At 37.7% G+C, this 27,173-nt stretch overlaps 1 protein-coding gene across 1 annotated transcript in view; it reads right to left on the bottom strand.

The window, feature by feature from the left end:
* Positions 1 to 5,315: 5,315 nt before the first annotated feature.
* Positions 5,316 to 27,173, bottom strand: part of FBN2 (fibrillin 2) — a gene marked incomplete at both ends in the record, with an annotated part of 228,924 nt that continues 207,066 nt past the window's right edge. The window contains 10 exons of the mRNA XM_079704022.1: positions 5,316 to 5,690; positions 7,536 to 7,707; positions 8,949 to 9,180; positions 13,695 to 13,814; positions 15,527 to 15,655; positions 16,278 to 16,394; positions 17,618 to 17,740; positions 19,330 to 19,455; positions 20,405 to 20,611; positions 21,927 to 22,052. Of these exons, the coding sequence (XP_079560148.1) occupies positions 5,316 to 5,690; positions 7,536 to 7,707; positions 8,949 to 9,180; positions 13,695 to 13,814; positions 15,527 to 15,655; positions 16,278 to 16,394; positions 17,618 to 17,740; positions 19,330 to 19,455; positions 20,405 to 20,611; positions 21,927 to 22,052 (1,727 nt within the window). The remainder of the gene's footprint in view (positions 5,691 to 7,535; positions 7,708 to 8,948; positions 9,181 to 13,694; positions 13,815 to 15,526; positions 15,656 to 16,277; positions 16,395 to 17,617; positions 17,741 to 19,329; positions 19,456 to 20,404; positions 20,612 to 21,926; positions 22,053 to 27,173) is intronic.

Genomic DNA, 27,173 nt, shown 5'->3' with positions numbered 1-27,173 from the left:
TTGGTTCTTGGCTCTTTCAAAAGTAAGCCAGCTTAATCTAGTAATATCTTTCTTAGGCTCACAGGAAAAGGAAAAGAATGACAATTAAGCAACACAAGCAACTAGTGTGCTTTCCTTAAGTGTTCTTACTGAAACAAAAGTGTATGTGTTTTTTTGCTTTTTTTTTTTAATGTTTTGAAGGTCTGGTTTAAATAAAACATTTAACCCTTTCAAAGTCAGAGCTCTAGTGTGCTTTTAAAGCAGTGCGTGGTTTAGGTGGGGTCTACTCTGTAGCAGCTAGTATCTTGGCATTCTAGTGTGTATACAAACCTCTGGTCTAGAGGAGTGGGTGCAGTTACACAGAGGGTGGGGTGGACAAAACAAAAAGCAGTGCTTGAATCGTGCTTGGAAAACATTTTTGGATTCAATGTGTGCCAAAACCATGGGAACTGGCCTATATCCTCAGGGTTTAAAAGAGATCCAAGCAGGCTGACCATGTAGTGGAAGTATGAATACAGACTACAACCGTGCAGCCAGGGTTCTGGTCTCACCTGGGTGGAAACTAGCAGTACAGTTAGCTCGGTTATGACTCTGGGCCTCAGTTTCCTCACATGTACATATGAGTAGGTTTCCAAAGACCTCTGTAGCTCTGACTTTCCATGGCACTACATCATTCTAAAAACGATTATTAGATGTCTGTGTTCTCCTTCATGTTTGGTTTCCTAGGCATCTGTAGATAGGAGGGCTCTGGCTGTGTTGGTGGCCTGACCTTCCAGGGCTGTAGCTGGTGACTCCAGTAAGTGAAGAGCACAGTGGAGACTATAAACTCTCATGACCACACCAGGACTTCTCCCTAGAGGTACAGACCACTTAGGGGACACGTCCTGGATGCTAGTTATCCCATGCAGTTCAGTGGGAAGGTAATTTCAGGGCCACACTTGGGAAGGAGTTTTATGTGAATATGGAGGTGAGCATATTGTGGCTGTAGGCACGGTGGGAGGAGGAAGAGGAAGAAGAACAGCTGACGGTTACTTCATGCTTGCTGCGTGCTCAGCCCTCCGCTGACTGCGCTGCCTGGACCATCTCACCCTGTTTTCTCAGCCACACTGCAGGGAAGCATCATCCTAGGAAAGAAACCAAGGTTCAGGGACATAGTGTAGCTTGTTGGATTGAGTCCTTCCTTTTAACTCCTCTTTCATTTACAACTAATTGGACATGAATAAAAGTGCCTTGCACATCACACGAGGACACCCAGGAGGCTTCTACCCACCCGTCTGTCCAAAAGTAGGGCAGATAGGATCTCAGAGGGGACAGCATATCCAAGGGAATTGGTGAGCTTGTCCTATCTCCCACTTGCTAAACTCAGGCCGGCCTGATCTGAAGATCTCTTTCTTTTACCTGCAAAGTGATACTGTCTCAGTGGCTGAAATGCTGAATTTAGTGAGCTGCTCATTGTGTTTCAGGACTCTCGCTCTGTACATCAAATGGATCTTCAAAGAGAACTAAGGTCAGAAACGCGTACTTCTTATTAAGCAAGAAAACCATGGCTTTGTATTTATTTGAGAAAGCTATCATGCTAAAAAAAATAAAATAAAATAGAACCATAAGCTAGATATCAAAGGCAGGCTTGGCTGAGATTGCAAAACAGCTGTCACCTTCACTTCCTGTGGGGTGTTAATGAATCACCATCTTTCCTGTCTCTTTAGAAGTAATGATTCCTAAAGTTTCCCCTTTATTTTTTTAAAAAACATGGGCTATATTTAACCTTTCCCAATGGATTTGTCTTTGTCTTTAAACAGTTTCCAGTAATCCCCTCAAGGCCCCAAAGATGTGTGATTTAGACTCTTTCCAAAGTCTTTGGAGCATGAAAGAAAGTGGCTGTTTGAATAAATTATGTACTTTCATTCTCTTGTGGACTATTGTAAATTAGAAGTTCAAATGAGCCACAAGCAGCATGGAAAGAAGTGAACAGAATTGATTCTTTCAAAGAGAAGGGAAATTTTCAGATTTCCAGCCTATTCTTGAGAAACATGAATATTTCTGAACTACTTATCTATCGAACCATGTGAAATTACCATTTTGTAAGTCAAACATGGCCAAATATTGGCAATTCCTCATGGTTCAATTTAACATATGAATTGACTCATTTCCCTTGAAGCATCAAGGATATGAACCAAAAGGTCTGTAGGTCTCAAACTGGTGTTCTGTAAATTTTAGTTGTGTTCCCCACCTTCTACCATAAGCATTTATTCTTGAACCAAGAAGGCAAAACAAAACCTTAGAAGGGACAGATCTATGAATTATCCTGTTTGATATTGTTAGATAATGAAATAGGGCAGATGTTAGAATTTACAGTAAAATCCTTATATATTACCTTAAATTATTTTCAATGTTCATGTGCAAATGTAACCAACATTCACCTACCACAAATAAGGAACAAAATAAAAAGTACTAAACTGGCCTAAATTTTTAAAAGCTCCAAATCTAAATGCTAGTGGAAAAGGAATTCATGTCAGCTGAAGGCCAAATTATTGCTTATTATTTTACTATTACATGTACCTGCTGGACTTGGTTCATATGTCTGGGCTTACATTATTAATTTAGTCTTGTGTGAAGTTTTCTGTAACTTAGCCAAGGTAATTTCTGAGGGGACAGTTAATGAGAAAGACCAAATGGTACAGGATATATCATTAGCATTTAGTTACCAGAGAGGCACAAACTAATCACAGCTGTGTCAGTGCTCACAATAACAGAGTTGCAATAAAGCTCTCAGACATGCCCAAAACGGTTCTTCTTGGAAGGAGCATCTTGAAGTAGTCATTTCCTTCTAGTACATTCTTCTGTGTAAAGCACCTAATGATTTTTTTTTTTTTTCTCTTCTGTGTAAAGCACCTAATGGTGTGGATTCTCGAACTTCCTCCAGAGCAGGTTAAAGCTAAACTAAGAGTGCTGTTGCTCAACATTCAGAGTCAAATTTGGTTCCAGGTAATTTCATATTACAGCACTCACGCTGTACCAGTAACAGATGCCAGATGAAACTGAAGACGCATGTTAAGTTTTAAAGGATGCCTCAAGGCAAATACTTCCCTTATTCCATGCAGCTAATTTCTGGTTGGCTAAGAACAGCATTAAGATCAGTCATAATATTTCCTTGTTTTCTTATTCCTTGGATGAAAAATTTCAGCGCACACATTCTCAAACTTTGTATGGAATTAACTTCAGAGACATGTCTGTTCTCATTTCAGCTGTGTATCAGAAGAGAGTCCCTGTTAAACGATTTCTCCTATCTATACACTTGTCCTGTGAGGACAGTGTACAACACTGCAAGAGACAGGAAGCTCTCTTCCTGTTATTTTTGGTGAAGGTGCCATTTGGCCTGGGGTATGCCTGCTGCATACTTTTGCCTAAAATCTCAAGTTCAGGAAAACCCTAAGAAGGAAGACTCTTTAAGAGAATGTTTCACTTCCTCACAGGTGTTTTAGGGTGCTTTAACACAATGGCACCCAAACCACAGGTGAGGATGAAGTGAAGAGATTCTGAGGTCTCTAGGAAGATGGGTCCTTGGAGGCTTAGAGTCTGCGCAGAAGTGAACAACCAACTGCCTTGACTATGTCCTTCAATTTGAATATGACCTTACATTGTAATTGTCAGTTGAACACTCCTGCCTACTTTTTGTCACAGACTTGACAGCAGTCGCTTGTTTTCTTGTAAATGTGCCTGGCTTTCCTTCTGGTACTTTCATACAGGTCCCTGTAAGCAAAGCCCCCAGCCCCTCCCACAAACAAAACAGGGGTTGTAGTCCCATAAAACTCTCAGTCGGAAAGCTACCCCAAAATAAGCTTTATTGCAAGAAAAGTGTCATATTTGATACACAGACCTACGAAAACAAACAAAACCAAAAGCCATAAGTTTTTCCTCATAAACACTTGATTACAAATTTACACTGTTTGTTTTTTTAGTTATTAGAAAACAAAACAAAGTCCCAAACTGGATCTAACTGGTGACTAATCTTTGGTCAGCACAGGTGTGAGAGGAACAACCCAGAGCCTGCATGTGCTTTGGCCATTTCACATATGAGGTTTGGTCACTGGTCCAGGGACAGGTTCTTGGGTTGAGAAGAACGCGGGGACGTACTCTTATTAGCACATCCTGGTACAATATCTTTTTAAATGACTAAAGCAAACTAAACATCAATTCATTGTACAAACATCTTTCATACACAATAGGCTATGATAAAACGAGACATATGGTGTATAACTACAGTATTAATGAAAATTCTAAAAAAATTGGATTTAAAAAAAAACAACATATATTCCTTGGCTGTACTGCATGATTTGTTTGCACATATGGCAATCCTGAAATAGCTTGAACATAATAAATGCACCATTAATCTAAGACAGCACCAAACACTACAGAACGCCAGGTGTTCCTTTCCGAAGGAACAGCAGTTCTTCAGCTGCCTACAGTACCACAAGTATGCAGCACGCCCTGGGTAAGAATGAGGTGTTGTGGGTAGCACATGTGCTTCCTTGAGGTTATGAGAAGGAAATACAGTACGGTTTGGCCTGCAATGCTACTGGTCTCACAAGCAGTCAAGGTATTTTGCTACAGTGGTTGTGCTTCATCTTCTGTTGCCTGGTGTGTCTGGTGATGTGAAATATCATCACAATGAGCTGCTCTGGCTTTGATCTCCTTTATAAAGGATCTAATGACACATTGATTACACTGCCCGTTCAGCTCTGTGAGGCTTCCTTTAAAACAATCAGATGTGTACCAGTTGGATGACTGGCAGAAAACCAACGGAAACACCTCTTGAATCTACTGAATTTTTTAAAAAGCACCTCTAAAAGAAATAGCTCAAATTTATAAATCTAAAGAAAAACAAGTGAGTTTCCCTTTTTGTTTACATAGTTTGTTCATTTCTCCATATATTACTGCATTAAAAATAAATAAACATCTATATTTTTTTAATTAGCAACTATAGCAAAATACCCAAAGTGTTACAGACTGCTAACAGGAAAAAAAAAGCTCACATTATTTTTGTGCATTTAGTGCCATATGCTGATCTCTTGAATATTTAGGTTTTTTTTTTAATATATTTTAAAGTGAAGTTATATAGAAAATACAGTAACCACGGTTGCCTCTGTACTCAAATCTTTGGCCATACCAGAGTCTAATTATCACTCCCTGTGAGGGTCAACATTCTAAAGTCTGAGACAGGGAGGAAAGAAATAAAAGTCTTTTTTTTTCCTCTTTAAAATTAGTCATTTATTTCTCAGAGGCTTCTGAAGGCTGGCTGTGCAGGGATTTGAGCCTGGAACCAAGTCTGCAAGGGGTTAATAGAGTTGAATCTGCAGCCTCATTCTGAGAGCCTCCCCGAGCTCCCCTAGGAGGTAGTCGTCCTCATTGCTGTCTCCCAGTTTCTTAAGCTCCTTTTTCTTGTAGAGAGGGATGCTAGTGACTTCCAGTGTGTATGTGCCAGGCACGAGCTTCCTCTTGGCCGTGTGCAAGTAGCTGAGCCCATTCCTTTGGTGGATGCGGAAGATGCCATCGTCATTCCCTTGGGAGATGACATAGCGGATGTGGTTGTTGAGTGGCTCAATGGCGGGCATGAGTTCTAGGATGTGCTCCTTAGAGCCAAGGCCGGAAAGGTTGAACTTCATTTTCACGGGGCTGTCCATGTCGACACTCTCCAGGCTGATCTGTTCAACCTGGAGAAAGAGCAGGAAACGATGTGGGAAGAGCTTCGACAGCACAGGTAGATGACTCGAAAGGAGCCTGTTGTCGGGGTGCAGCCACAAGGACGATGTATCTCTGCCCCTCTGCACTCTGCTTGTAACTTACTGTCGGCTGGGAGAAAAGGTCAATTCCACAGAGTATGCCCTGTAAATCTTTATGACTTCTCACTCAGCCTTATCCAGGTAAAGTTACAGGTCTGGGCCTATGGGGAGCACTCATATTTCAAGTTCTTTTTGTTGAGTTTATGGAATATCATGCTTATTAATAATAAACAAGATACAATTTAGGAAATGACTGTAATTTTTTTTTTTTTTCTGAAGTTAAAATGAGAAGTGCAGCTGTTATCTAACAGCAGGGACTGTCCCCAGAGGGCTCTTCACTCTGAAGGCCCAGGTTGATTTTATGGTCACAAACCATGAGTGAGTGTTTTTGCTGGGAGCTGTTAGTGCAGAGGGAGGGACCTGCAGAGTCGTCAGGGCTCAGGTTTGAACCAGCTTTGGTAAAAAGCCAATGGAGCACGGCCCAAATGAACCAAGTCTCCCTCAGTCAGCGGTACGGGAGGTTTAGGAATGCTATTTCAGTAAGACAGGCAAAAAAAAAAAATCAATGCATTGAGTGGGCGCCTGCCAAGAACTTGAGAAAAGTGGTGCAGAAGTGGCCCCATCAGTGTGCAGACAAAATCCTGTCCCCAGAACTATGATGGGAAGGTTTTATGAGCAGAATTTCTGGATTTGTAGTTTGGGATACTTGATGAATATCTCAGTTGCCATATTTAAATACCAGTTAGACACCTCCGTCTCTGCAAGGTAAATGTAATGCTGGCCTATTTATTATTATAAAATAGAACCAGAGACTTTCTGGCTAGCAAAGCCTATCTAGTCTTACAAATAAGGTTCTGAGGCCCAGAAAACTGAAACAAATTGCCCAATTCACACGGCCAGTGAGTTGAAGACTACATTTTTTGATGGGAAATTCTGCAGTAACACTAACTGACAAGGATGGTACTCTCCCTGATGTCTGGGGGAAAACATCTCCAGATACCGGGTACTGTTCAGAGAACATGTAGGATGCTTATGCCAGGCACCATTCCAGGAGCTTCACAGTAATCACTCAATCTTCTTGTCAGCCGTCAGAGGTAATTATTTTTATTCCCATTTCACAGGTGAAGAAATTGAGGTAGAGAGAGGTTAAGTAAAATGGCCCAGGTAACATGGGTAGTAAGTAGGGAGGATCAGGGAACATATTCAAAATCATGAAGTCTGTGGCCCGCCCCTTTAACCACTCTGATAACTACTATGAACAGCAAAGACATAGCAGCAGCAGGCAATTCAGATCTTCAGCTCCTTACAAAATATAAGTTAGGTGGAGATAAACTCTTTATGGGAGGAACACCTGTCTTATAAATATTACAATATAAGACCTAGTTGGCTTACTTACTGAAAATTAAAATCAGCCCAGTGTACTACATATGTACACAACAGAATTGGACAGATTCAAAATAATTTTGGTTTTTGAATCATTTCAAAATAGTTATTTCCTAGAAGGACATATTATTGCCTTCTGGCACAAATCAAAAAATGAAAACATATGATCTGAAACTGTGAATCTTAAAGTCCCCCAGTCCTTGTGTTTTGAGCTAAAAATGCCTCTAATTTTAATTTACTTGTCTCTGCCATAGTGTGTCCATGAATTTAGCCAATAAATTTCATGACAGTTTTAGCTTCACTGAGGCTGAAACCTACATAAAAGTTTACTGCAAAATATACGTGACTCCATATGGATAAAATCTGGTGACAAAACAAAGAGAGGTTACTCACAGCAGTGGGTTTGGGTTCATAAACACTTCTCTTCTGTCTGCTGTCTTTCTTAGAGTAGCCGTTGATTTTGCACTCATAGCATGCTTCCGGGGACAGAGCATTCTCTTCATCCACTTCTGCATCCATTGACAGGTACTGCCCTTTGTTAAATCCCATTCCTGAGACACAGTGGCTATTTGCAATAGGATGCAAGGTGATGTTAGACTTCATTATAATGTTGACTACTGTTTTCCAGAGGTAGAGCAGAGATTTTTCCAAAATAAGAAACCCACAAAGCAAACCCTAAGATCATAAATGTAAAAACCTAATAGTCTTGGTAACTCTCTTCTTTAACACTTAATACGTGAGATTCTCCTTTATTTTGAACAGCAAAATTCTTCTAAGAGTGAGCCCCAAGTTTCCCCAATTTTCTATCCTAATTAGACTGAAGCACTATGTGTAGTTAAATCAAGAAAATAAAAGTAAAGTATGAATTTCCAAAGAGAGTGCCAGAAGTTCTTTTGATTCAAAAGCCTGAAGCCTATGTTTGCTGCTCACAACAAAGCTCTCTGCTTTACCAACTTAGATTTCTGAACTCCAATCCTGGTTAGTGAAAGACTCAGCCAGTTGGCTCTAAATGACCCTTGTCTACACCAAGACTTTTGTTTCAAGCATTATTATGTACCCACAGTGGACATACTAGTCCACGACCCTCAGTGTCTGACTCACACACTGCTCCTTCTGAGGAGGGTGACCCTGACTGACTCCTAAACTCTTATCTTCTATGCTGCCGAGCACTGACTTCCTTGAAGGAAGGATGCAGGTGGCCAGCACCTCATCTGCAGCTGATAGGACTTGAGACAGCTGCACTTGGGAAAGTGTGACTAGCTGGAGGGAACCCAGCCTTGTGGAGACAGTGTCACCCCAACCAGGCGCATCCTCTCTGTGCAACAAAAAACCAGATGAGCAAAGACAGGAACAACTCCTTCCTCAGGGAGCATGGAGCTAGCACCTGCCAAAATTCACAGAAGAATCTGGGGTGAAGCCATTTCCATTTGTACTTCTTAACTCAGGTGTCTCTGACAACACATGAGCCATAGCATTTTTAGACAACTGCTTGTCTCTGGCCTTGAGGGATCCAACTGAATCCACTCAGGCCATTTTAAGAGGCAAGAGAATGATACCTGTACACATGTTCGAGTCTTATGCTCACCACAAAGGAGGTAATCCACATGCCTTCTTCTATGTGCTTCTTCTTCCATGTGCTTCCTCACATTCCCTAAGTGCCCTGATCAATGCTTTTCCCTTGTGGGCTTTTAATCACCGTGCACTCCCCTCCTGAGTGCCAGGCGGCCAGGCGGCCTGAACACAGGGAGGGCAGCCTGAGCTGGACCACGCTAGCCTTCCTGTGTGCGGGGAGGTGGAGGGCCTTACCCCTGTCCCACTCTGTAGTAGCCAGGTGGGCAGCCACAGAGGTAGCCCCCTTCCGTGTTGGAGCAGCCGTAATTGCACGGGTTCTTGGAAGACGAGCACTCGTTCACGTCGTGGCAGGCACTGGAGAACTGGTCGAAGGAGAACCCAGAGGGGCAGGCGCACTTGTAGCTCCCCAGGGTGTTGTAGCAGGAAGCAGAGCCACAGGCATTTGGATTGGAGCACTCATTCTCATCTATGAACATAAAGCAAGAGACTCTTACAAGGGGTAGGGGCAGTGGGGCAAAGAAGAGCCTGAGTTTCAAAGTACCTATGATTTTACAGGGGAGATAGCTCTAGAACCGTATTTTTAAAATGTTTACCCTCATGGTCGATTTGCAAAGCCTATGAAATTTAAAAAAACACAACAAGACCCAACAAATCTCCCTAAATTATGACTTAAACAAAACCTTGCCCCGCCCTTTTATATTCTGTTTGTACTAGCTTTTTCTGAATACCCTGGCAGCCTCTGGGGACAGATATTTGCAGGTTGACTACTGAAGAACTCTTCTATTCTCTTAGCAGAAGGTTACTTCAAAAGCCTATACTTCAGACAGATTCACAGAGACAGAAAGCAGATTACTAGTTGCCAGGAGTTGCGGGGAGGGAGAAATGGAGAATGACTTCTAATGGGTATGGGGTTTCTTTCTGGGGGAATGAAGATGTTGTGGTGTTGACGTTTGCACACTGCTGTGAGAATATACTAAAAACCACTGAACTGTACATTTTAAAAGGTGAATTTTATGGTATGTGAATTAGATGTCAATGTTTTAAAAGCTTCTATTTATATCTATATTTTTATCCATTCTCCCAGCAATTCCCAAAGCCTTCACTATATATGGAAAGAAAAACAGATAAAAAATTTAAATACCTTAAATGAAAATAACTGAAATAAACATTATTTAATTGAACCTTCTGAACCAATAACCTCGTACACTTTTAACACTTGAGAATGCATCAAGTGCAGACTTTGCCTTCTGACATGGGTTTGCACCAAGCCATCAGCTGACATAGGTTTTACTAGTTTAATGACTCACGTTATACCATAAATGGCTGACAGCAAGATAATTACAGGTTGATACTTTCAGCTGCTCTTATCATTTTTACAAATTCAAAGCTTGACTGTGCTTTTAACTTTGGAGATGATAATTTTGCTCTTAACTGTCTGGTTGATACCTATTTTGTGGCTTGACCCCTGTGGGCTTTACTATAATCCAAATGTCACCCTGGGCACCAGTCACATTTGGTCCGTGGAATTCTTTCAAATTCTCATGACTGCATTGGAGCATAGTGTGTCTGTTTACCTAATACCTGACAGGTCTATGTTTCAGCCCATGTGGGGAAACAGGCCCATTTGCAATTAGGTGTACCCTTGGGACACAGCAGCTACAGGGAAGTGCTTATCTGCAGGAGTTCAGTGAGATTACGGAAGATGCAGATACAGTCTCAGTGAAGAGGCCTCTCACACAGGAAATTAAACTTCATTAACTACGTTACAGAGGTTATTGAGAGGGCCGATGTTATTAGGCACATTTCTGTATCGTGATTATAGTTTCAGAATTAAACCAAACTGCCAAATGTAGAATTCTTAATTACTGGATATGAAATGTGCTATGATTGCCTAATATGTACAAGTTCTTAGCCTTCATTTCATGGGGAGAAAGTATATGAATAAATTCTTAATAACCAGGCTACCTATGACATAAATATAACTATTTTATTTCTACATACGAAAGACTTGGAATTCTGCCTCAACGGCTCATCTGCTTTTATAATTAAATCTGACAGTTATATGTGGTATTTCTCTCCTAATGGAGAATGTGAGTTAGGTTATAATTTAACAAAATGATCCTGCTATGAATATAGTATTCGACACTGTGTTAGGTAGAAAAATTACCAGGCAAAACCAATTAGTTGAATAAATTGCTTTTAAACATACCACTGACAAGAACATTTTTAAATAGGTAAAATTTTTGGAAGCACCAGGATAGACTTCACATTTATATGCTATAATCGTACATCACAGCATAATTCTATAGGCTTAGGTAATCTGACTTTGAAAATATGTTCCTGTTTGAGACCTACTTTGAGCTGACTCAAGCCTCACTAAACCATGTTCAAGTTATTTTGAAAAGGACATACAAGGAACTAGAAGTTGCTGACACCACATAACCCAAAGCTTCATATACTAAGAAGTAATCATATGCAAATGTTAATAATGTTCCCTTATTTTCAATTTGGAATAATCGTCATGCTTGCATATATTTGAGAATGTTACCTAAATCTGTACAGTCCACGTACCAGAATGTTATAAATGTTCTGTGGTAACTGGCTGGAAACTTCTGAAAGTATTCATTTGAATTAAAAAAATTTTTTCATTATTAACACTTACAAGAACTATCATTTTTTCTTAAATTGGTAGTAGTATTAACAACATTGTAGGTTTACAATTTAATATTACTTAAGTTATCTGATGCACTAACATTTTTGTCTTTTTACAAGGGACCCCACTTAAATCTGTCTGAAATACTTCATACTATATTCCCCCCTCAATCATATGAATAACTGAAGATATTTCATACCTATAGTGACAGATAAAAACGATTTGTGGCCTTTCGTTTTGCATTTTGTTAGAATGCTTGTTATTTTGCTAACTTGTTGCTTTTATTAGTTCCCAATGGGTTGTTTAATTCTCTTACTGCCATATATTTGAGTTAAAATTCCAACTGTGTTCTGTGGGTTCAAGGCAAGAAAATCAGCAGTTTTACTAGAGACCAGCTGGACTGCTCAACCCTGCACAGAAGAATCTCGAATCTTTCAAATTAAACCCCTGCTTCATCTTACTTACCAGGGGCCTGCTGCTTACAGAGGCCCATTTTAGCAGAGCAAGCTAACAAATTAATTCTTGCAGTTGGGGATATCTGCTTATGTATCTTTAGCTTTGAACTCATCTTTGAAACCACTTATCCCTCTGCCCATGGGGGTCTCTCCTGACTCGAAGGCACACTGGCCTCTGGCTGGACTCCAGCGTGAGCTGCTTTGGGGTGACTGCCTTGCCTGAGTGCCTATTCCAAGGATCCCAGCAAGAAGAACTGGGATACATCACATAGCCCTGACTTTAAGTCAGACCAAATTCAGTGAAAACCTGTGTGGCTATTTTCGCACTAAATGCTTACAGACAGAAACTCCAGGAAACTTAAAAACTTAGAAATTGAGTTGATACTCCATACATGTTCCTATTTCCACTTATGATCACTTTAAAAACAAGAATTTTAGTTAAGCTGACGTGTGTGAAATATTAGAGGATCATTCTTTTGCTTTAAGTTCTGTAGAATTAACCAAGAAGCCCGTGGTGTTAACCAAATAGAGGGTTGGGCCTCATATTTTATAAACAACACAATAAAATCTGTTTTAATCGCTATCTAAAAAAGTACCATTCCCTATGTTCTGAAGAGTGTGCCTACACTTTATCTCTGTTTATGAATCAGTAAATCAGGGCATTAACAACTTCTGTGACATTTTTTTTTCTATGAAGAGAAAAGAAGTAAACTAAACTTATGAAGTTATTTTGATTGACTGCCTAACTCATCATTTTGATAATCCTTTCAAACTCTGTCCTTAACTCCTAGATCATTAGTGGTTTTTGCATTTCCCCCACGAGTGTCTATCTGTGGTGTGGCTAAGCATCTGTCTTTAACCTGGCACAAGGCCACAGCAGACTTGCGATGACTTTCAGAGTTGCTTTCCCTCCTTTGAAATTTGTCTTGATTTTCTCAATTCACTAAACTGTCATTAGAAATTTCTTTTGAGAAGATCACCAAGGATAAAATCAGGTTAATTTATTTAGTGGATTGCTCACAGTAAAATATTTGAAATACACGTGGGGTAATTTAAATGACTACAGAGAAACAGGAAGTACCCCGCTGTTTCTCAGCAGGACCACTGTTCTCCTTTCTGTTCTGCTGTGCCAGCATCTAATGTCACACTGTGTTGGATGGTGCCTCTATGAAGGGCATTCAAATGGAGCCAAGAAATTAGGCATATGCTAACTAAGTTAGCCAGCTATTCAAGTAGAGAGTAAAGTTCTCTTTGATGAATCCCGCCTTAAAAGGAGAATTTCCATGACTCTATCAAGTGCAAGAAAGGGAGCTGAGTGCCTACAGATTTTATTTTATAAACACTTTTGTATGGAGTTTTCAATAGAATTTGCTGTAACTAGTACTTTTTCTACCTTAAAATCCTTTAGCCTCTTCATTAAATATGTGACTGGAGAGCACAGATGAATGGTGCTCATTAAGTTGATCTGAATCCCTTTAGATTTATATGAGGGGGATGGATGGGCAATCCTTCAACCCCAAATCAAAAGATACTAAATTACCGATAAAAACCCTCTGACCTTAGCATGTGAAGATGATGATTCTTGACACCATCTTCAGAAACTTAGAATTACACCTAGCAGAAAATTAAAATTATGAAAGCTCTAGTTGAGTTACCATTTAGGTACTTAACATTTTTACTATGTATATTTTCAAATACACACATGTACAGAGACTAGTTTAATGGATCCCCATGCATCAGTCCTAAGTACTGGTTTTTAAGTTCTAGGGTTTAAGGTCTACACTGAAATGCCAGTCTTTATTGTTTGTTCTTTTTACTCAAAGATACTTTAACGTGAGAAAAGCAGATGCTGTGTAACAAGCGAGTGCTCACCGACACACTGATTCCACTGGTAATGCTGAATATATCCTTGAGGGCAGCCACACCTGTAGCCTCCCAGGATGTTCTGGCAGCCATGCTGGCACCTATGGTTTCCATCACATTCATCAACATCTGCAAAAACAATCCCGGCAAGATCTTTACGTAACCTTTCTTCTACTATTCTTAAATGAACTCCAAACACAGCCTGGGGTAACTATTATCACAGGAACAAACAAATAAGACATACTGAGGGGCTGTGATTTTTCCAAGTCACATGGTTATTAATCAGTGGTGGCGCAGAGAACAGTTCTGAGATAAGAAACCACATCATTCTTATGCTATCCACCAGCCATGCCACGTCAGTGCTCTAAATAACAACTTAATGTCAGCAAATCAACCATAGCAACCACAAATGTTGTGCATTTTGGATGGATTAACTACATACGGTATGATTTATTTGGTAAATGATATAAATATCTTTGCATTATATATTCCAGTAGGTTCAAAAGTGATTGACATATAATCCTCATTTTTGGGAAGATACAAGCACTACAGAAATACCTAAAAAGTATAATGGTTTGCACACAAAAAATTTTATTACCATTCAAGATTAATTAGATGCAAATTTAAAGTATTCTAAATATGTTATTTTTAGACACGATATAGTATTATGACACATATGGAATAATTTCTTTGTTCAGACATGCATACTCTTCTGGAATGACAACTGAGGCTTTGAAACCTACCCATAAAAAGTGAAATGAAATTGGCATGTCTGATGTATGCGTAACAAATTTATATGGATAATTAATAAATGATATCTTATGTGGATGGTTACAAGCCAAACCCACACATGGCAAGCAGCTGTATGTTTAGAATACTTTCAAAGTCTCAATGACTTCGAATACAAAATATTAAAATAGAAAATTTTTAAATTGAATTTTTCTTGGAAAATTAGATACATATAAAAGTCCTATAATTCTTAGAGTATATTAAAAAACTTTGAGTAATTCTTAGAGAATAGTAACAATTTTGAATATATTTCTAGAATTCAAAATCATACATTTCTAAGAATAATTAATTAAAGAGTGACTAATATCAATAAAGACAAAAATTACAATTGTATATAAAAATAGAAAGGGGATGTATATGCTCTCAGAACCTCCGGCATGAGCATTTTGTAAAAGCTACCAATCCTAGTACATTTGTCTCATACGCTAGCACTTGCAATGGAAATACTGAAGAACAATATAATATTTTATTGACCACAGGCAAATTCTTATTTTATTCTCACTTAAATGTTCCCTTGGACTTAATAGGAAATACCTATTGTGACAGAGACTTTATAGGAAATGCCCTTTGTAGAAAAGAGAGTGAATCAGGAGTCTCAGACCAAATAAAATCGCCATCAGTTTTCCCCAGAGCTTTCTGTACATTTTTTCGGTTCTCTATAATTCGTTCTTTGTCTTACACATAACATTTACACATTCAAGTATCATGGAACAGACATCCAATTTTTTTCTGGTATACTCATACACTACTGTAAACTAAATTAGGTACAGAATACTTTTTCAGTTCAATTCTTTTGTAGATCAGTAATTAGGTAAACAGTTACTTTAGAAGCCAATTTGTACTCACAGAATTTTTGTTTCATCACATTAAGGTTTTCCTCTGCCCCCAAAATGATATATGAAAATTTATGAACAAAAAACTCAATTTCTGGGTTTTATTTTGTTAATTTTTTTTTCTTTTGAGATGATCTCAATTTCTTATTGAGTGGCTTGGAAGTTAAAAGAAAACAGTTTGCTCTATTAGAACAAGAATATTTGAGCAAATAAACTCACCTTCACAGTTCAGTCCCGTGGCATCAAGAGAGAACCCTCTTTGGCATTCGCAGCTGAAACTTCCAGGGGTGTTTTGACAGATTCCTTTTGCTCCACAAAGTGAAGGCTGAGACCCACATTCATTGTTGTCTAGCAAAGCACAAAGTGGGAGAGCGTCAAGCTTCCCACTTATTATATGACTCAAATTTTACTACATGAAGTAAAAAGTGAAGTATGAAAGCCTAAGTTTCATGATGTGAAAACAGAATTTTAGGGAAATGTATACCATTATTCATGGTCATGTTAAAGGCAAAAATGGTCAGAAAAAATATATTTCAAGAGATTTGAAATTAGAGCATATTTTGGGTCAATTGAGGACATGGTTTTCGATAGTACAGACTGAAAGTCTCTTAACCTGTGTGTCTTCTAACATAAAAAAAAAAAAAAACCCAGCATGTTCATTAGCATGTTCTAAATTATAGTGAGCCTTTAATCATATTTTATCTGAACAAACATGGTTATATTTAGAATGCAATATAAAGGCATTGCCTGGAATACACCTGGTGTGCATGTGCTTGGACTATACAGGATTTTTTCCTTTGGATATTGTTCTAGTGAAAAAAATATATATTATTAACAACATTTTTAGACCACTAATTATGAGGGATTGGTTTTAATGTAAATACTGAGCCATTATTCTACCATTTTTTAAGTACAGTTTTAGGCTTCTACTAAAAGTTTGCAAAATTTCCCTTTTGTAGTTTTGTCTTACCAATACAAGCAGTGTGATGCTGTGTGAAACCAGGTGGACATTTACAGGTAAAACCTCCCAAAGTATTGACACAGAGGAACTGGCAGTTGTGTTGTTTCGTTTGACATTCATCAAGGTCTGCAATGAAAGAGAAGCCTATGAAAATTGGAGGAAAGTTATCTGGCAAATCAGGAAGCCACCAGGAGTATTTTGTCTAGATTTCTGTTGGAAGCTTTGTAGATATCCATATGCATATGGCAAGGGGTTTCTTTTCACATACTTAAGCAGTATAAATATTATGGGCTACAATGATAGGATGGCTAAGGTGATACATACCACAAAGTTTTCTTAAAATAAAGAACTGAAAGGATGAATCATAATGGTCTTCGTGAACTGTTCTCAAAACTAATATCCAAAGGTTATAATTCTTGTATTTAATGCACAGTTTAGTACATGTCTGGTCACTTATTTCTATTAAAGAAGGGATTAAACAAAAATAAAACAGAATCTGAAAATTGATGAAGGTCTTAACACAAATGCTGAGTCAGGTTCTCAGGATCCAAATGAAAACACCATCATAAATACCAGAAGAAGCAAAAACACAGCATCTATAATTCTAGTCATAAATGGAACTAGTATTTGAACTATACTGACAGAAAACTCAAAATCTGATTTTGGTTGGATTGGAACTTTAAACAACGTGCAAAATTAAATTGACTCATAATGGTTCACTAAGTAGAGCCAAGAGAATAATATTGCTTCCTATTATTCTATTCTATTTGTTTTTTGGTATTTCTTGGAAATAAAACTTCATCTTCTTGAGAATAAACTGTATTTCGAAAATTTAATTAGACAGAAATTTCCTCAGTCCATTATTTTCATACCGATGAGGTTTACTATAAAATTGAACATATGAGTATAGTATTGAAGCTCTTTTAATTATCTAATTTAGTTTGATAATTACTACTAATACTATGTAAGCAAAAATTTAAATTTACCTATTCATTTTCAATCTTCTGCAGTAAACGTGTAATAAAGATAGTTTAGAGAAATGAAATCTCAAGTAAGCAACAAAATAAGTATTATTTTAGTTGTTCAATCTCTTCCTTCACTATAGCTTTCTGTATTATTTAATTTTTTTTTCAGTTTGTGTGGTTTGCTGTAAGAAGCAAACCACTGTAACCCAGGTTTTAATTCTCTCTGCCTCCTGGCATGTGTCCTTTGGTAGAATTTTCTATGAATCATAAAATGGTCACTAGGAAGATGTGCTTTAGTGAAGGTGAGACACACAGTATTATCCCTGATTAGCTGACTTTGAATCTGAAAAAAGAGAGGGTCACAAACGCAGACTCTTCACTCACCTTTGCATGTCTTTCCATCCTCCTGTAGGACATAGCCCCGAGGACAGGAGCACTGGTAACTCCCCTCGGTGTTCTTGCAGATGAAGTTGCAGGGTTTTGGGGACTGTGAACATTCATCAAGATCTAAGCAAAAGTGATGTGAGGATTAAATTATTGGTTAGAAGGAAAAACCAGTCCCTTTCCTCCTTCCATATTCTCACTTCATCTTTTTCTTTTCTTCTTCAACTTAAAATGGAAAATAGAAATGAGGCACAGAACAATTTTCTCTAAAGTAATTTACTGGTTTACTCTGTCGAGCGTGTCTTGGGCAAATATTATAATATCCGGAACAACTGTCTGGGTTCAAAAAAATACACTAGATTTTTTTAGATTGGTGTACTTTGGTTTACAGCTTGAGAATCATAAACTTAAAGGCTAGAGTTTCTTTCCTTTGACACGTGGATGTGGCAGAGATTCTCAAACTCTCTTAGCTGACACTCCCCTAAGAATCTTTTGGCATCACAGACTGTGCTGGAAGTCTTCCACTTCCCCCTTCAGATGCAGTCCTCAACTTGGTCCACCCCGTTTTCGGGCCCAGGAGGCTGAACTGCACAGACACCATTAGCAGGCTCTCCTGCCCTCTGTCTTCAGGCTGGTCCTTAATTCCTCAATTCCCTCCTCGCAAGGTGGGATCAGAGGTCACAGATGTTCTCAAGGCAGGTCTCTGGGCAAAACTTCTTCCCTCTTCTAAGTTTCAATCTTTCCCTCTATCTTTGGCCCAGAGGTGGTACAGCCCCAGCACTCAGCATTATCCCTTGTAGTTTCTGCCCACTCTGCCCACACGTTTATATACTGTCTCTTTGTCAAAAACAAGTCTCCATAAACTGTCCTCATTTGAATATGCCACCTTCTTTCTGCTAGGACTCTGATAGCAAATCACCTCCATTTCCCCCATAAAACACATTGATTGATGCCCACAGAATGTTAAAGCTCATGATTGATAGCCTAGTCTCTATCACTGTCTTGCCCAAACAAGTGAGCTGAATGTTTACTAAGATTTAGTTTGGTTTTTCTTAACCTTTTCATGCCAGGTATGCTTGTTATTAAAACAAGTTGATGAAATATGAAGGAGAAAAGTTTTTTTTCTCTAATGAAAACTAAATGCTTTGGAAAGACTCAGAAAGGCAAGCTACCAACCCCCTCCAATTGTCATAGAATGGTGTCGATGAGACAATAAAATAAATTAGAAAAAGAGATTGTAAAAATGTAGAAGGTCTCTGTACTGAGACTGCTTTGCAACTGGAAATTTTAGATGATGCTTAATTGGTATATTTTATGCAAAAAAACCACAATGAGAAACAAGCAAAAAGCACTCTCTCCATATGCAAACACACAATTTCACAATCAAAAGTCCTATTCTTTCATTAAAAGAATGACAAACAAACGTGCCTTTATACATTTTAAATTAAACATAAAATGTTGAAAATATATTTTTAATAATTTCTGTTTCCCTAATTGCACAGACTTTTTGATGAATTGAACAATTCTGTGTCTCACATTACTAGACAAGGCCTTGGACAACTCCTATGATATTAAGAACCACATTGCTAAAAGGAATGGCATTTTTTAACAAAATGTACATTCCAAAGCTCCATAATAAAGATACTCTGCTGACAGTAAATGACATGTAGGAAACCACCACCCAGATGCAGAGACACCTCGCCTCGCCTTACCTACACACGAGGTTCCGCTGATGTCCGTGGTGTAGCCAACCTTGCAGAAGCACCGGAAGGAGCCCATGGTATTGATGCACTGACCATTGGTGCAGAGATTTGGCATAACTTTGCATTCATCAATATCTGTGCGCCAAAAACCCCAAGGCAAAAACAAATGGAATTTAATACAGATGCAAGAATAAAACTGGTTAGAAACTAAGAGAAATTAAGGAATTGACAGATCACTAAGAACCAACATTCATAATTGTGCTGGTGTAACTTTTCATCATTCAGTCCAGTGGCAACATGGAAGGGAGAGAAAAAAGAGAATCTGAAGTGATAGGAAGAGGTAAACAAAAGGAAGGCTATGTTGAAAGCCCCACTGAAGTCTACTCGTTCTGCAATCTAAGTATGAATTATTTTTTTGGAATCTAGAAAGCTACCCCTCTGAAGTTCAACTAATTTGGAATTTGTGATAGTATACCATGGATTGGCTTTAAATTCATACTTGTATTAGACTGAAGAAAGGGTTTCATTAGCAAAGTAATCAAGCACAGGGTCGAGAATCTGTACAGTAATAGAGGAAAATGATATTTTTAGGACATTAGTATACTGATTGTACCAAAAAAATGGAAACTACTAATCATTTATGAGACTTGCTGGTTCGTAAATATGTTGCAAACAGAATGAGTTCCTGCGTACACTCAAACAAATGTGTTACACACAAACAAACAAGCAACCTTTATTTAAATGAAGCAAGTATAGTTCAGGGGTTATACATGGCCTTTGGGGTTAGACAGATATGTTCCATTCCTTGGTCCATCCCTTAAAAAGGCTGTGATCTTGGGAAAATGATTTATCGTTTAAGCTTTGTGCTTCAGTTTCTATCTTTTAAAATAGGAATAATAATAGATTCTGCCTTTTAGATTTGATATGAAGATTATACCTTTTAAAGTCTCTGAAGCATTAGTGAAAAGCATATACAACCACAACATACTCACACATATTTTAGCTATTATTTTACTTCCTTCAAATTAATCTGAATTAATGTTCACTGTGTTAATAATATGCATGAATTTCCTCAACTCCTTACCTCTTCCATCAGTGGTATATCCTGGGCCATGAGGACATATCTTTTTGTACTGGGCAGTTCCAGGAAGTGGGCAGAGCTCACACTGGTGACCCCAGCCTCGCCCCCCATCACAGCAGCATTCTGACTTTGTGACAAGGTTACGGCTGCTGGATGCCATCTGACACATGGTCTGCAATACCTCTGCAAAGCAGAGTCCCTGTCGATTGTCTGAAATGACAGTGTAGTTAATAGGCATCAATGTCAAGGAACTGACATCTTGGTCTTCAAATTAAATAGGACAATCAATGTTCTCCTTAGAAATACTTTCTTAAAAGCTAAATATTCTTTTAAGACAATGTTTAAGACACTGATTAGAAAGTTTTGTTGGAGATTAATTTCATGGAGTGCTCTTTCACTAAACACAGTTTATTAAATTTAATAATAAGTGAAACTATACTTAAGAAATAGATTTGGGATTTTTCTTTTTTTTTTCATCTGCAGCTAAGTGATAGTAAACTACCATTCCTGTAGAATCCAGATAAAAGGAAAATCAAAGAAAATTACTTCCCTTTAAATAAGCAAATGAGCAACAGGATTTGTTTTTGAAAAGCAAATTCTAGACTATGTTATAATTTTGGTACATATTCAATCTAATCTCCTGTATTTTAGACATCTAAAAGACTGCTCAAACATTGGATTAAGTAGTTTTTTTATTATAAATAAAGGGATTTCAATGATATAAGTAGGCAAAGAGACCTTTTATGTGGTTTTAAGAACCATCCTAATGAACTGTTAATATGAACAGAAAAGAACACTTTTTCTGTAGGTTATCTTTTCTATTTCCAGAAAGGTCTAGATTTAAGACAACAATAGCCAATTTCTTGACTAATAATTTCCTAGGATTTGAAGCAGATGACAGCATTTTGAGAACAATCTGATGTAGTTGAAATGTTCTATTTTTGCACCAAATCCAGTGATGAGTGCTGTTTCTCTGTTTGCCTTAAATTTTACTACTCCATACTTTTACACCTGCTCATAATTAACTAAAATGGTTTATGATGTATGCATGTTATCATTAAAATGTCTGAGACTTATATTTTCCAAAAGAAAATATTTTGTAAAACATTTTCCTGTACCATAAAATAAAAATCAACTTTCACTGAATTTCTGAAATGTGGCATATTCTTTAATATCATTAATATAGCAAAGCTTACCTTACATAGCAAATATTTTCTTTTGGAATTAAATCATCCCCTGATGTAAGTTTTACTAAAGTCACATTTTCCATAGAGCTTAATTAATCTTAATTTTGGAAAGACCATTTAAGATGGTTATTTACATTAAGCATAGATGTAGGTACAACACATACATATACAAATATGTCATTTTAATAGATGTCTACCTTTAAGGAAGAGGTACGTGGATTACTCAGATTGGGGAATCTGTTTAGCAGACAAGGATACATATGTAGAACTCTTCTGTGATGATGTCACAAAACAGATGTTTTATTTACCAAGTAAAATATACTCGTTTATCAACTTACCAAGGCATTCAGTGCCTGAAGAGCTTGACTGAAAGCCTTCATTACACTCGCACCTATAGCTCCCAATAGTGTTAACGCAACGCCCATTTTCACAGATTCCTGGCTTGGTCCTGCATTCATTTTCATCTTTAGAAAAGCAAATAATGTGAATCATGAGTAGACTATAAAATTATAATTTACAAATTTATCTTCTAATGGGTTATACCATATTTAAAACTTCCTCACCAAAATATTAATATGATAGAATACTAATTTATTTTTAAATTTACCTCATCCTTCCAAGATGGGTTCTTTGTTAACAAAGTGTTTTTTTTTCCCTTTCTTTCTTTTCCTCTTCCTCTTTTCGGGGAAGAGGTGATATTTGATAGACAATTAGAAAATTGGCCTCCAAAAGGGATTACTGACAAGGAGAGAAAGAACTTTGGGGAAGAGGATGCCAATTTATGTGATATGAGAGAGAGGCTGAGGGCAGGGGAGGGGGGTAGGTGTTAGGGAGAGCTGGAGAGTAGGGTAAAAGGGCACTTAGGCCACGGATAAAGGACAAGTTCCTAGACTGACTTTGAGTAAAATCACAGGAGCGGAGCAGTGTGTTAAGGGCAGCTAATGGAAGAAGGAATTTAGGCCGTACTGCTCTTTTGGTTGGTGATAAATAAATAAATATATTAGAGCCAAATTGTTTTATTAAAATCCCTATATACTTACTTATTGTGTTTATTTGATATTTTGTAAATTTTGTTTGAGGTATTTTTCAAATCAATGTTGTCAGAAGCATGAGAACTCATGACAATTAAATCCTTCTGATTAATTGCTCCTTTCATGTCTATACTTTTCAATCTTCAATCTGTTAATATTTATTTTGCATGTGCTTGCTTTTTATTAGCATTTTCCTTGAATATCTTGTCCTACCCCTTTATTTTCAATCTAGCTCACATTTTGATTTGGTACATTTCTTGTAAAAAACAATAAGCTGCACTGTAAAAGAATTTTTTAAAGTACATTTGCCTTTTAACAGAAATTTGAACTATTTCCAAACTGATATGTTTGGACTCTTGCCTGCCATTTTATATTATTTTATATTTACCATGCTATTGCCCCCTTCTCTCAATATTTCTTCGATCAGTCTAGTTTTCTCTGCCCTCCTCTCATCCCTAACTCATGTCTGGAAGTTGTAATCTTCTATTCTTCCAGTGGTAACCATGAAACAACTTCAACATATACTTTAATGAATATTTTTCTATTAATATCAAGAGGTATCTGTTTCAAAAGCTTCTGACCATAACGAGTACCTTGGTATGAGTTCTTTCTCTTCTCTCCCTGTGTCACCTGCCATGTTGATGTGGTCGAGAAATTTTGGTTTGTTATGCTTTTGTTTTTATGGACCACCAGCATCTATTTAAACCACATAATCAGGGTTACTGGTTTCTTGGCTTACCATTGTTTCACGTATACTACTACTTCCTCTTGAATTAACTTTAAAAAATATATTGGAATATAGTTTGGTAATCATTTCAGAGACGGTATGTGGGTGATAAATATTCTACAACACGTTTCTGACAATGTCATATTTTTGTTTGCTTTATCACTAGATTGGATATAAAATTTTAGTTCAAAATTATTTTTCCTTAGAATGTTTTGAAAATACTGATGCTCCATTGTTTTCTTTTACCCAGTATTAAGGTTCATTTGTAGGAAATCTGGTTTTGCCCTCTTGGGAGCTTTAAGGATTTTCACTTGTTCTTATTGTTCTGAAACTCACTGTGATATTTCTTGTTAAAGATGTTTTTTTTTCTTTTAGGAAAATTATTGCATAAAGTTTAAAGTATATGCAAACGTATTAAACTGAGTTATGGATTTAAAAAATTGTATAGTGTTTCTTATTTCTAGAATCTGAGGCTTCAAGGTCTACCTTCTTGATCTCATCCTGTCCCTAATGTTGATACCTTTATTTTATTTTATTTTATTTTTTTAATAAGGGTTTTCTACCCTGTGTTCTAGCTTTTTTTATTCATTCATTTATTCATTTATTTATTTTCAGCTGTGTTGGGTCTTCTTTGTTGCTGCGCACAGGCTTTCTCTAGTTGCGGCGAGCGGGAGCTACTCTTCGTTGCGGTGCGCGGACTTCTCATTGCGGTGGCTTCTCTTGTTGCAGAGCTCGGGCTCTAGGCGCGCGGGCTTCAGTAGTTGTGGCACGTGGGCTCAGTAGTTGTGGCTCACGGGCTCTAGAGCGCAGGCTCAGTAGTTGTGGCGCACGGGCTTAGCCGTTCCACGGCATGTGGGATCTTCCCAGACCAGGGCTGGAACCCGTGTCCCCTGCATTGGCAGGCGGATTCCCAACCACTGCACCACCAAGGAAGTCCGATACCTTTATTTTGATTAGTATTTTAGTTGTCTGATTTGAATTACTTTTTTCAAGAAGGGCTTTTGTTGGATATACTGAGTGAGTTCTGCCATGTTTGATGATATATAGTACAGCTTTTATACTTGAAAGATAACTTGATGTATCTTAAAGTCTTGAATTACTTTTCCTTTCACACCTTTGGCACTGAGAATCCCTGAGAGAACTTGACAAAAAGAAATTACAATGGGGACTTCCTTGGTGACGCAGTGATTAAGAATCTGCCTGTCAATGCAGGGAACATGGGTTCGATCCCTGGTCTGGGAAGATCCCACAGGCCGTAGAGCAACTAAGCCTGTGCGTCGCAACTACTGAAGCCCGCACGCTGCAACTACTGAGCCCACGTACTTCAACTACTGAAGCCTGTGTGCCTAGAGCCCGTGCTCTGCAACAGAGAAGCCACCGCAATAAGAAGCCTGTGCACTGCAACGAAGAGTAGCTCCCACTGGCCGCAACTAGAGAAAGCTCGCACGCAGCAACAAAGACCCAACACAACCAAAAAAAAAAAAAAAAAAAAGAAAATTACAACGGATCTCACGTGTAAGAAGTCAGAATTGTAACAGTGTCTTCCATACATGTTATTTCTACCCTTTCATACACTTTGAGAAACATATATTACTCTATAAACATGACTTAGGAGTCTAGGTTTAACTTAGTGTTCAGATCTTGTAAGAACAGTGTTTTCAGATCTTAGAAAAACAGTGTTTTTGAAAGAACCACTGCATAACCAAACCTCTAAGGTGATCTATTTTAACTTTATTAAGTAGTGGATTTTGAATGAAATATCTATTAGATTAAAAGAAACTATGAAATCCAATTATAATCTGATGGGTTGTTGCAGACATTTAAAAATTAATTTAATATTACATACGTAATTCAGGAATTCACTCTTTTGTAAAAAATTAAAATTGACACATAAAGTTGAATTCACTTCAGACCAGTAACCTCTAATCTCAATAGTGTCCCTGGATGTAATTCTTTTTCTACAAATTGGCGTTTATATCCTTTTTCTCTTAAATTTTTGCCCACTAATTTTAGTATCCATCTGGATCTTGTCTGCTTTAATGTTATATTTTTTGTAATTCAAAATGTATAACTGAAACATATCTAAAAAGACCTGATTGCTACAAATCTTAGATTTATTTTCTTTCTTTTTAAAAAATTTTCCTGACAATGCAAACAAATGTTGGGAAATTTCTCTTGAGCATAAGATTTTCCAAGTTGCCACAGAAACCTAGTAATGATAGAAAAGATTAATAATATTTTACAGTTTGCATATTGTATAATGAACCTAATAGAGTCTTTTAATTTTTAATCTATTTGGCTATTTGCAAAGAAAATAATACACCATATTTTTCCAGTTTGATAGCTAAAATTCAGATTTTTCTGGTTGCTGAATACAGTAAAATGATATAATTACCTTATATTCCTCTTGATTCTTGTTACATCATCGATCTTATTACTTTCAAATCATTTCTCTCTCCTAATAATATTCATTACACCAAATTTATTAAATATTCACAGTGCCTTAAGTCACACAAATCATATTTTGCTTTTGCATGCACATCTTGTAACTAATATATGTTATCAATAGTGAGAACTTGGAGTGTAATTTGTTGTGGAAGAAAGCACGCTGGCCTTGGGGAAAAGCTTTTGTATTCCAATATGATGTTGCAATATAAACACAAAAATAAAGAATTAATGGTTAAAAATAGATAAATAAATCAATCTTTTCCTGTGTATTTACTGGCTTGCATATGTACCTACAGAAAACATATTGTATGATTTACAGTTTTCTTTAAAATATGACACATTGTATATATTATTCTGTAACTAAATATTTAGAGGTATTTTTACTTCAGTACATACACATATCTATTTTATTCCTTTTAACTGCTCTGTAAGGTTTCATAGCATTGCCATGCCACATTTATTTAGCTGTCGTCCTGTGATGGGCATTTAGGTTGTTTCCTACTCTTTCTTTTTTTTTTTGGTGGTTACTACAATCAAAATTTAGTGGACATCCTCATGTTTCTTTTCCTATGGTAGATTCATTTTTATTTTTATATTTTTATTATTTTTTTTTGCGGTACGCGGGCCTCTCACTGTTGTGGCTTCTCCCGTTGCGGAGCACAGGCTCTGGATGCGCAGGCTCAGCGGCCATGGCTCACAGGCCCAGCCGCTCCGTGGCATGTGGGATCTTCCCGGACCGGGGCACGAACCCGTGTCCCCTGCATCGGCAGGTGGACTCTCAATCACTGCGCCACCAGGGAAGCCCGGTAGATTCATTTTTAAAAACAACTTTACTGAGGTATTATTTACCGGCTACAAAATTTCCATTTTTAAGTGTACACTTCAATGATTTTTAGTAAATTCCGGAGTCATACAGTCATTGCCACAATCCAGTTTTAAAACGTTTCCATTTCCCAAAAGGATCCCCAGTGACCGTTTACAGCCACTCTCCATTCTGACTCTTAGCACCAGGCAATCACTAATAGATTTAAGAAATACTATTATTATGTTATTTTTTCCCAAATGAGAAATTATTAGTAATCTTCAAATGTTCCTCCAAAAATATCCACATTTTTCCGGGTATTGGAGGTTAAAAAGGGAGCACAGCAGATTCTTAATTAAAGAAAGGGAGCCACTTATTCTCAAGGAGGAGGAAGACTGTGTCATGGGCTGCAGTGCCCCAGGTGACAACACTTTAGGGAATAAGTGCTGAGATACTGGATGGGGTGGCCATGACCAGCTTACATGGCGTGATACTTCAGTACACATCATAAAATCATAACATTTCAAATTCCTGAGGTCATCTTAGAGTCCCAGCCCTACCTCCTCCCTTTATAGAT

This window comes from Hyperoodon ampullatus (assembly GCF_949752795.1).
Source record: "Hyperoodon ampullatus genome assembly, chromosome: 4".
Lineage (NCBI taxonomy): Eukaryota > Metazoa > Chordata > Mammalia > Artiodactyla > Ziphiidae > Hyperoodon > Hyperoodon ampullatus.
The sequence above is the reverse complement of the archived record's forward strand: the minus strand, read 5'-3'. Positions and strand labels throughout refer to the sequence as shown.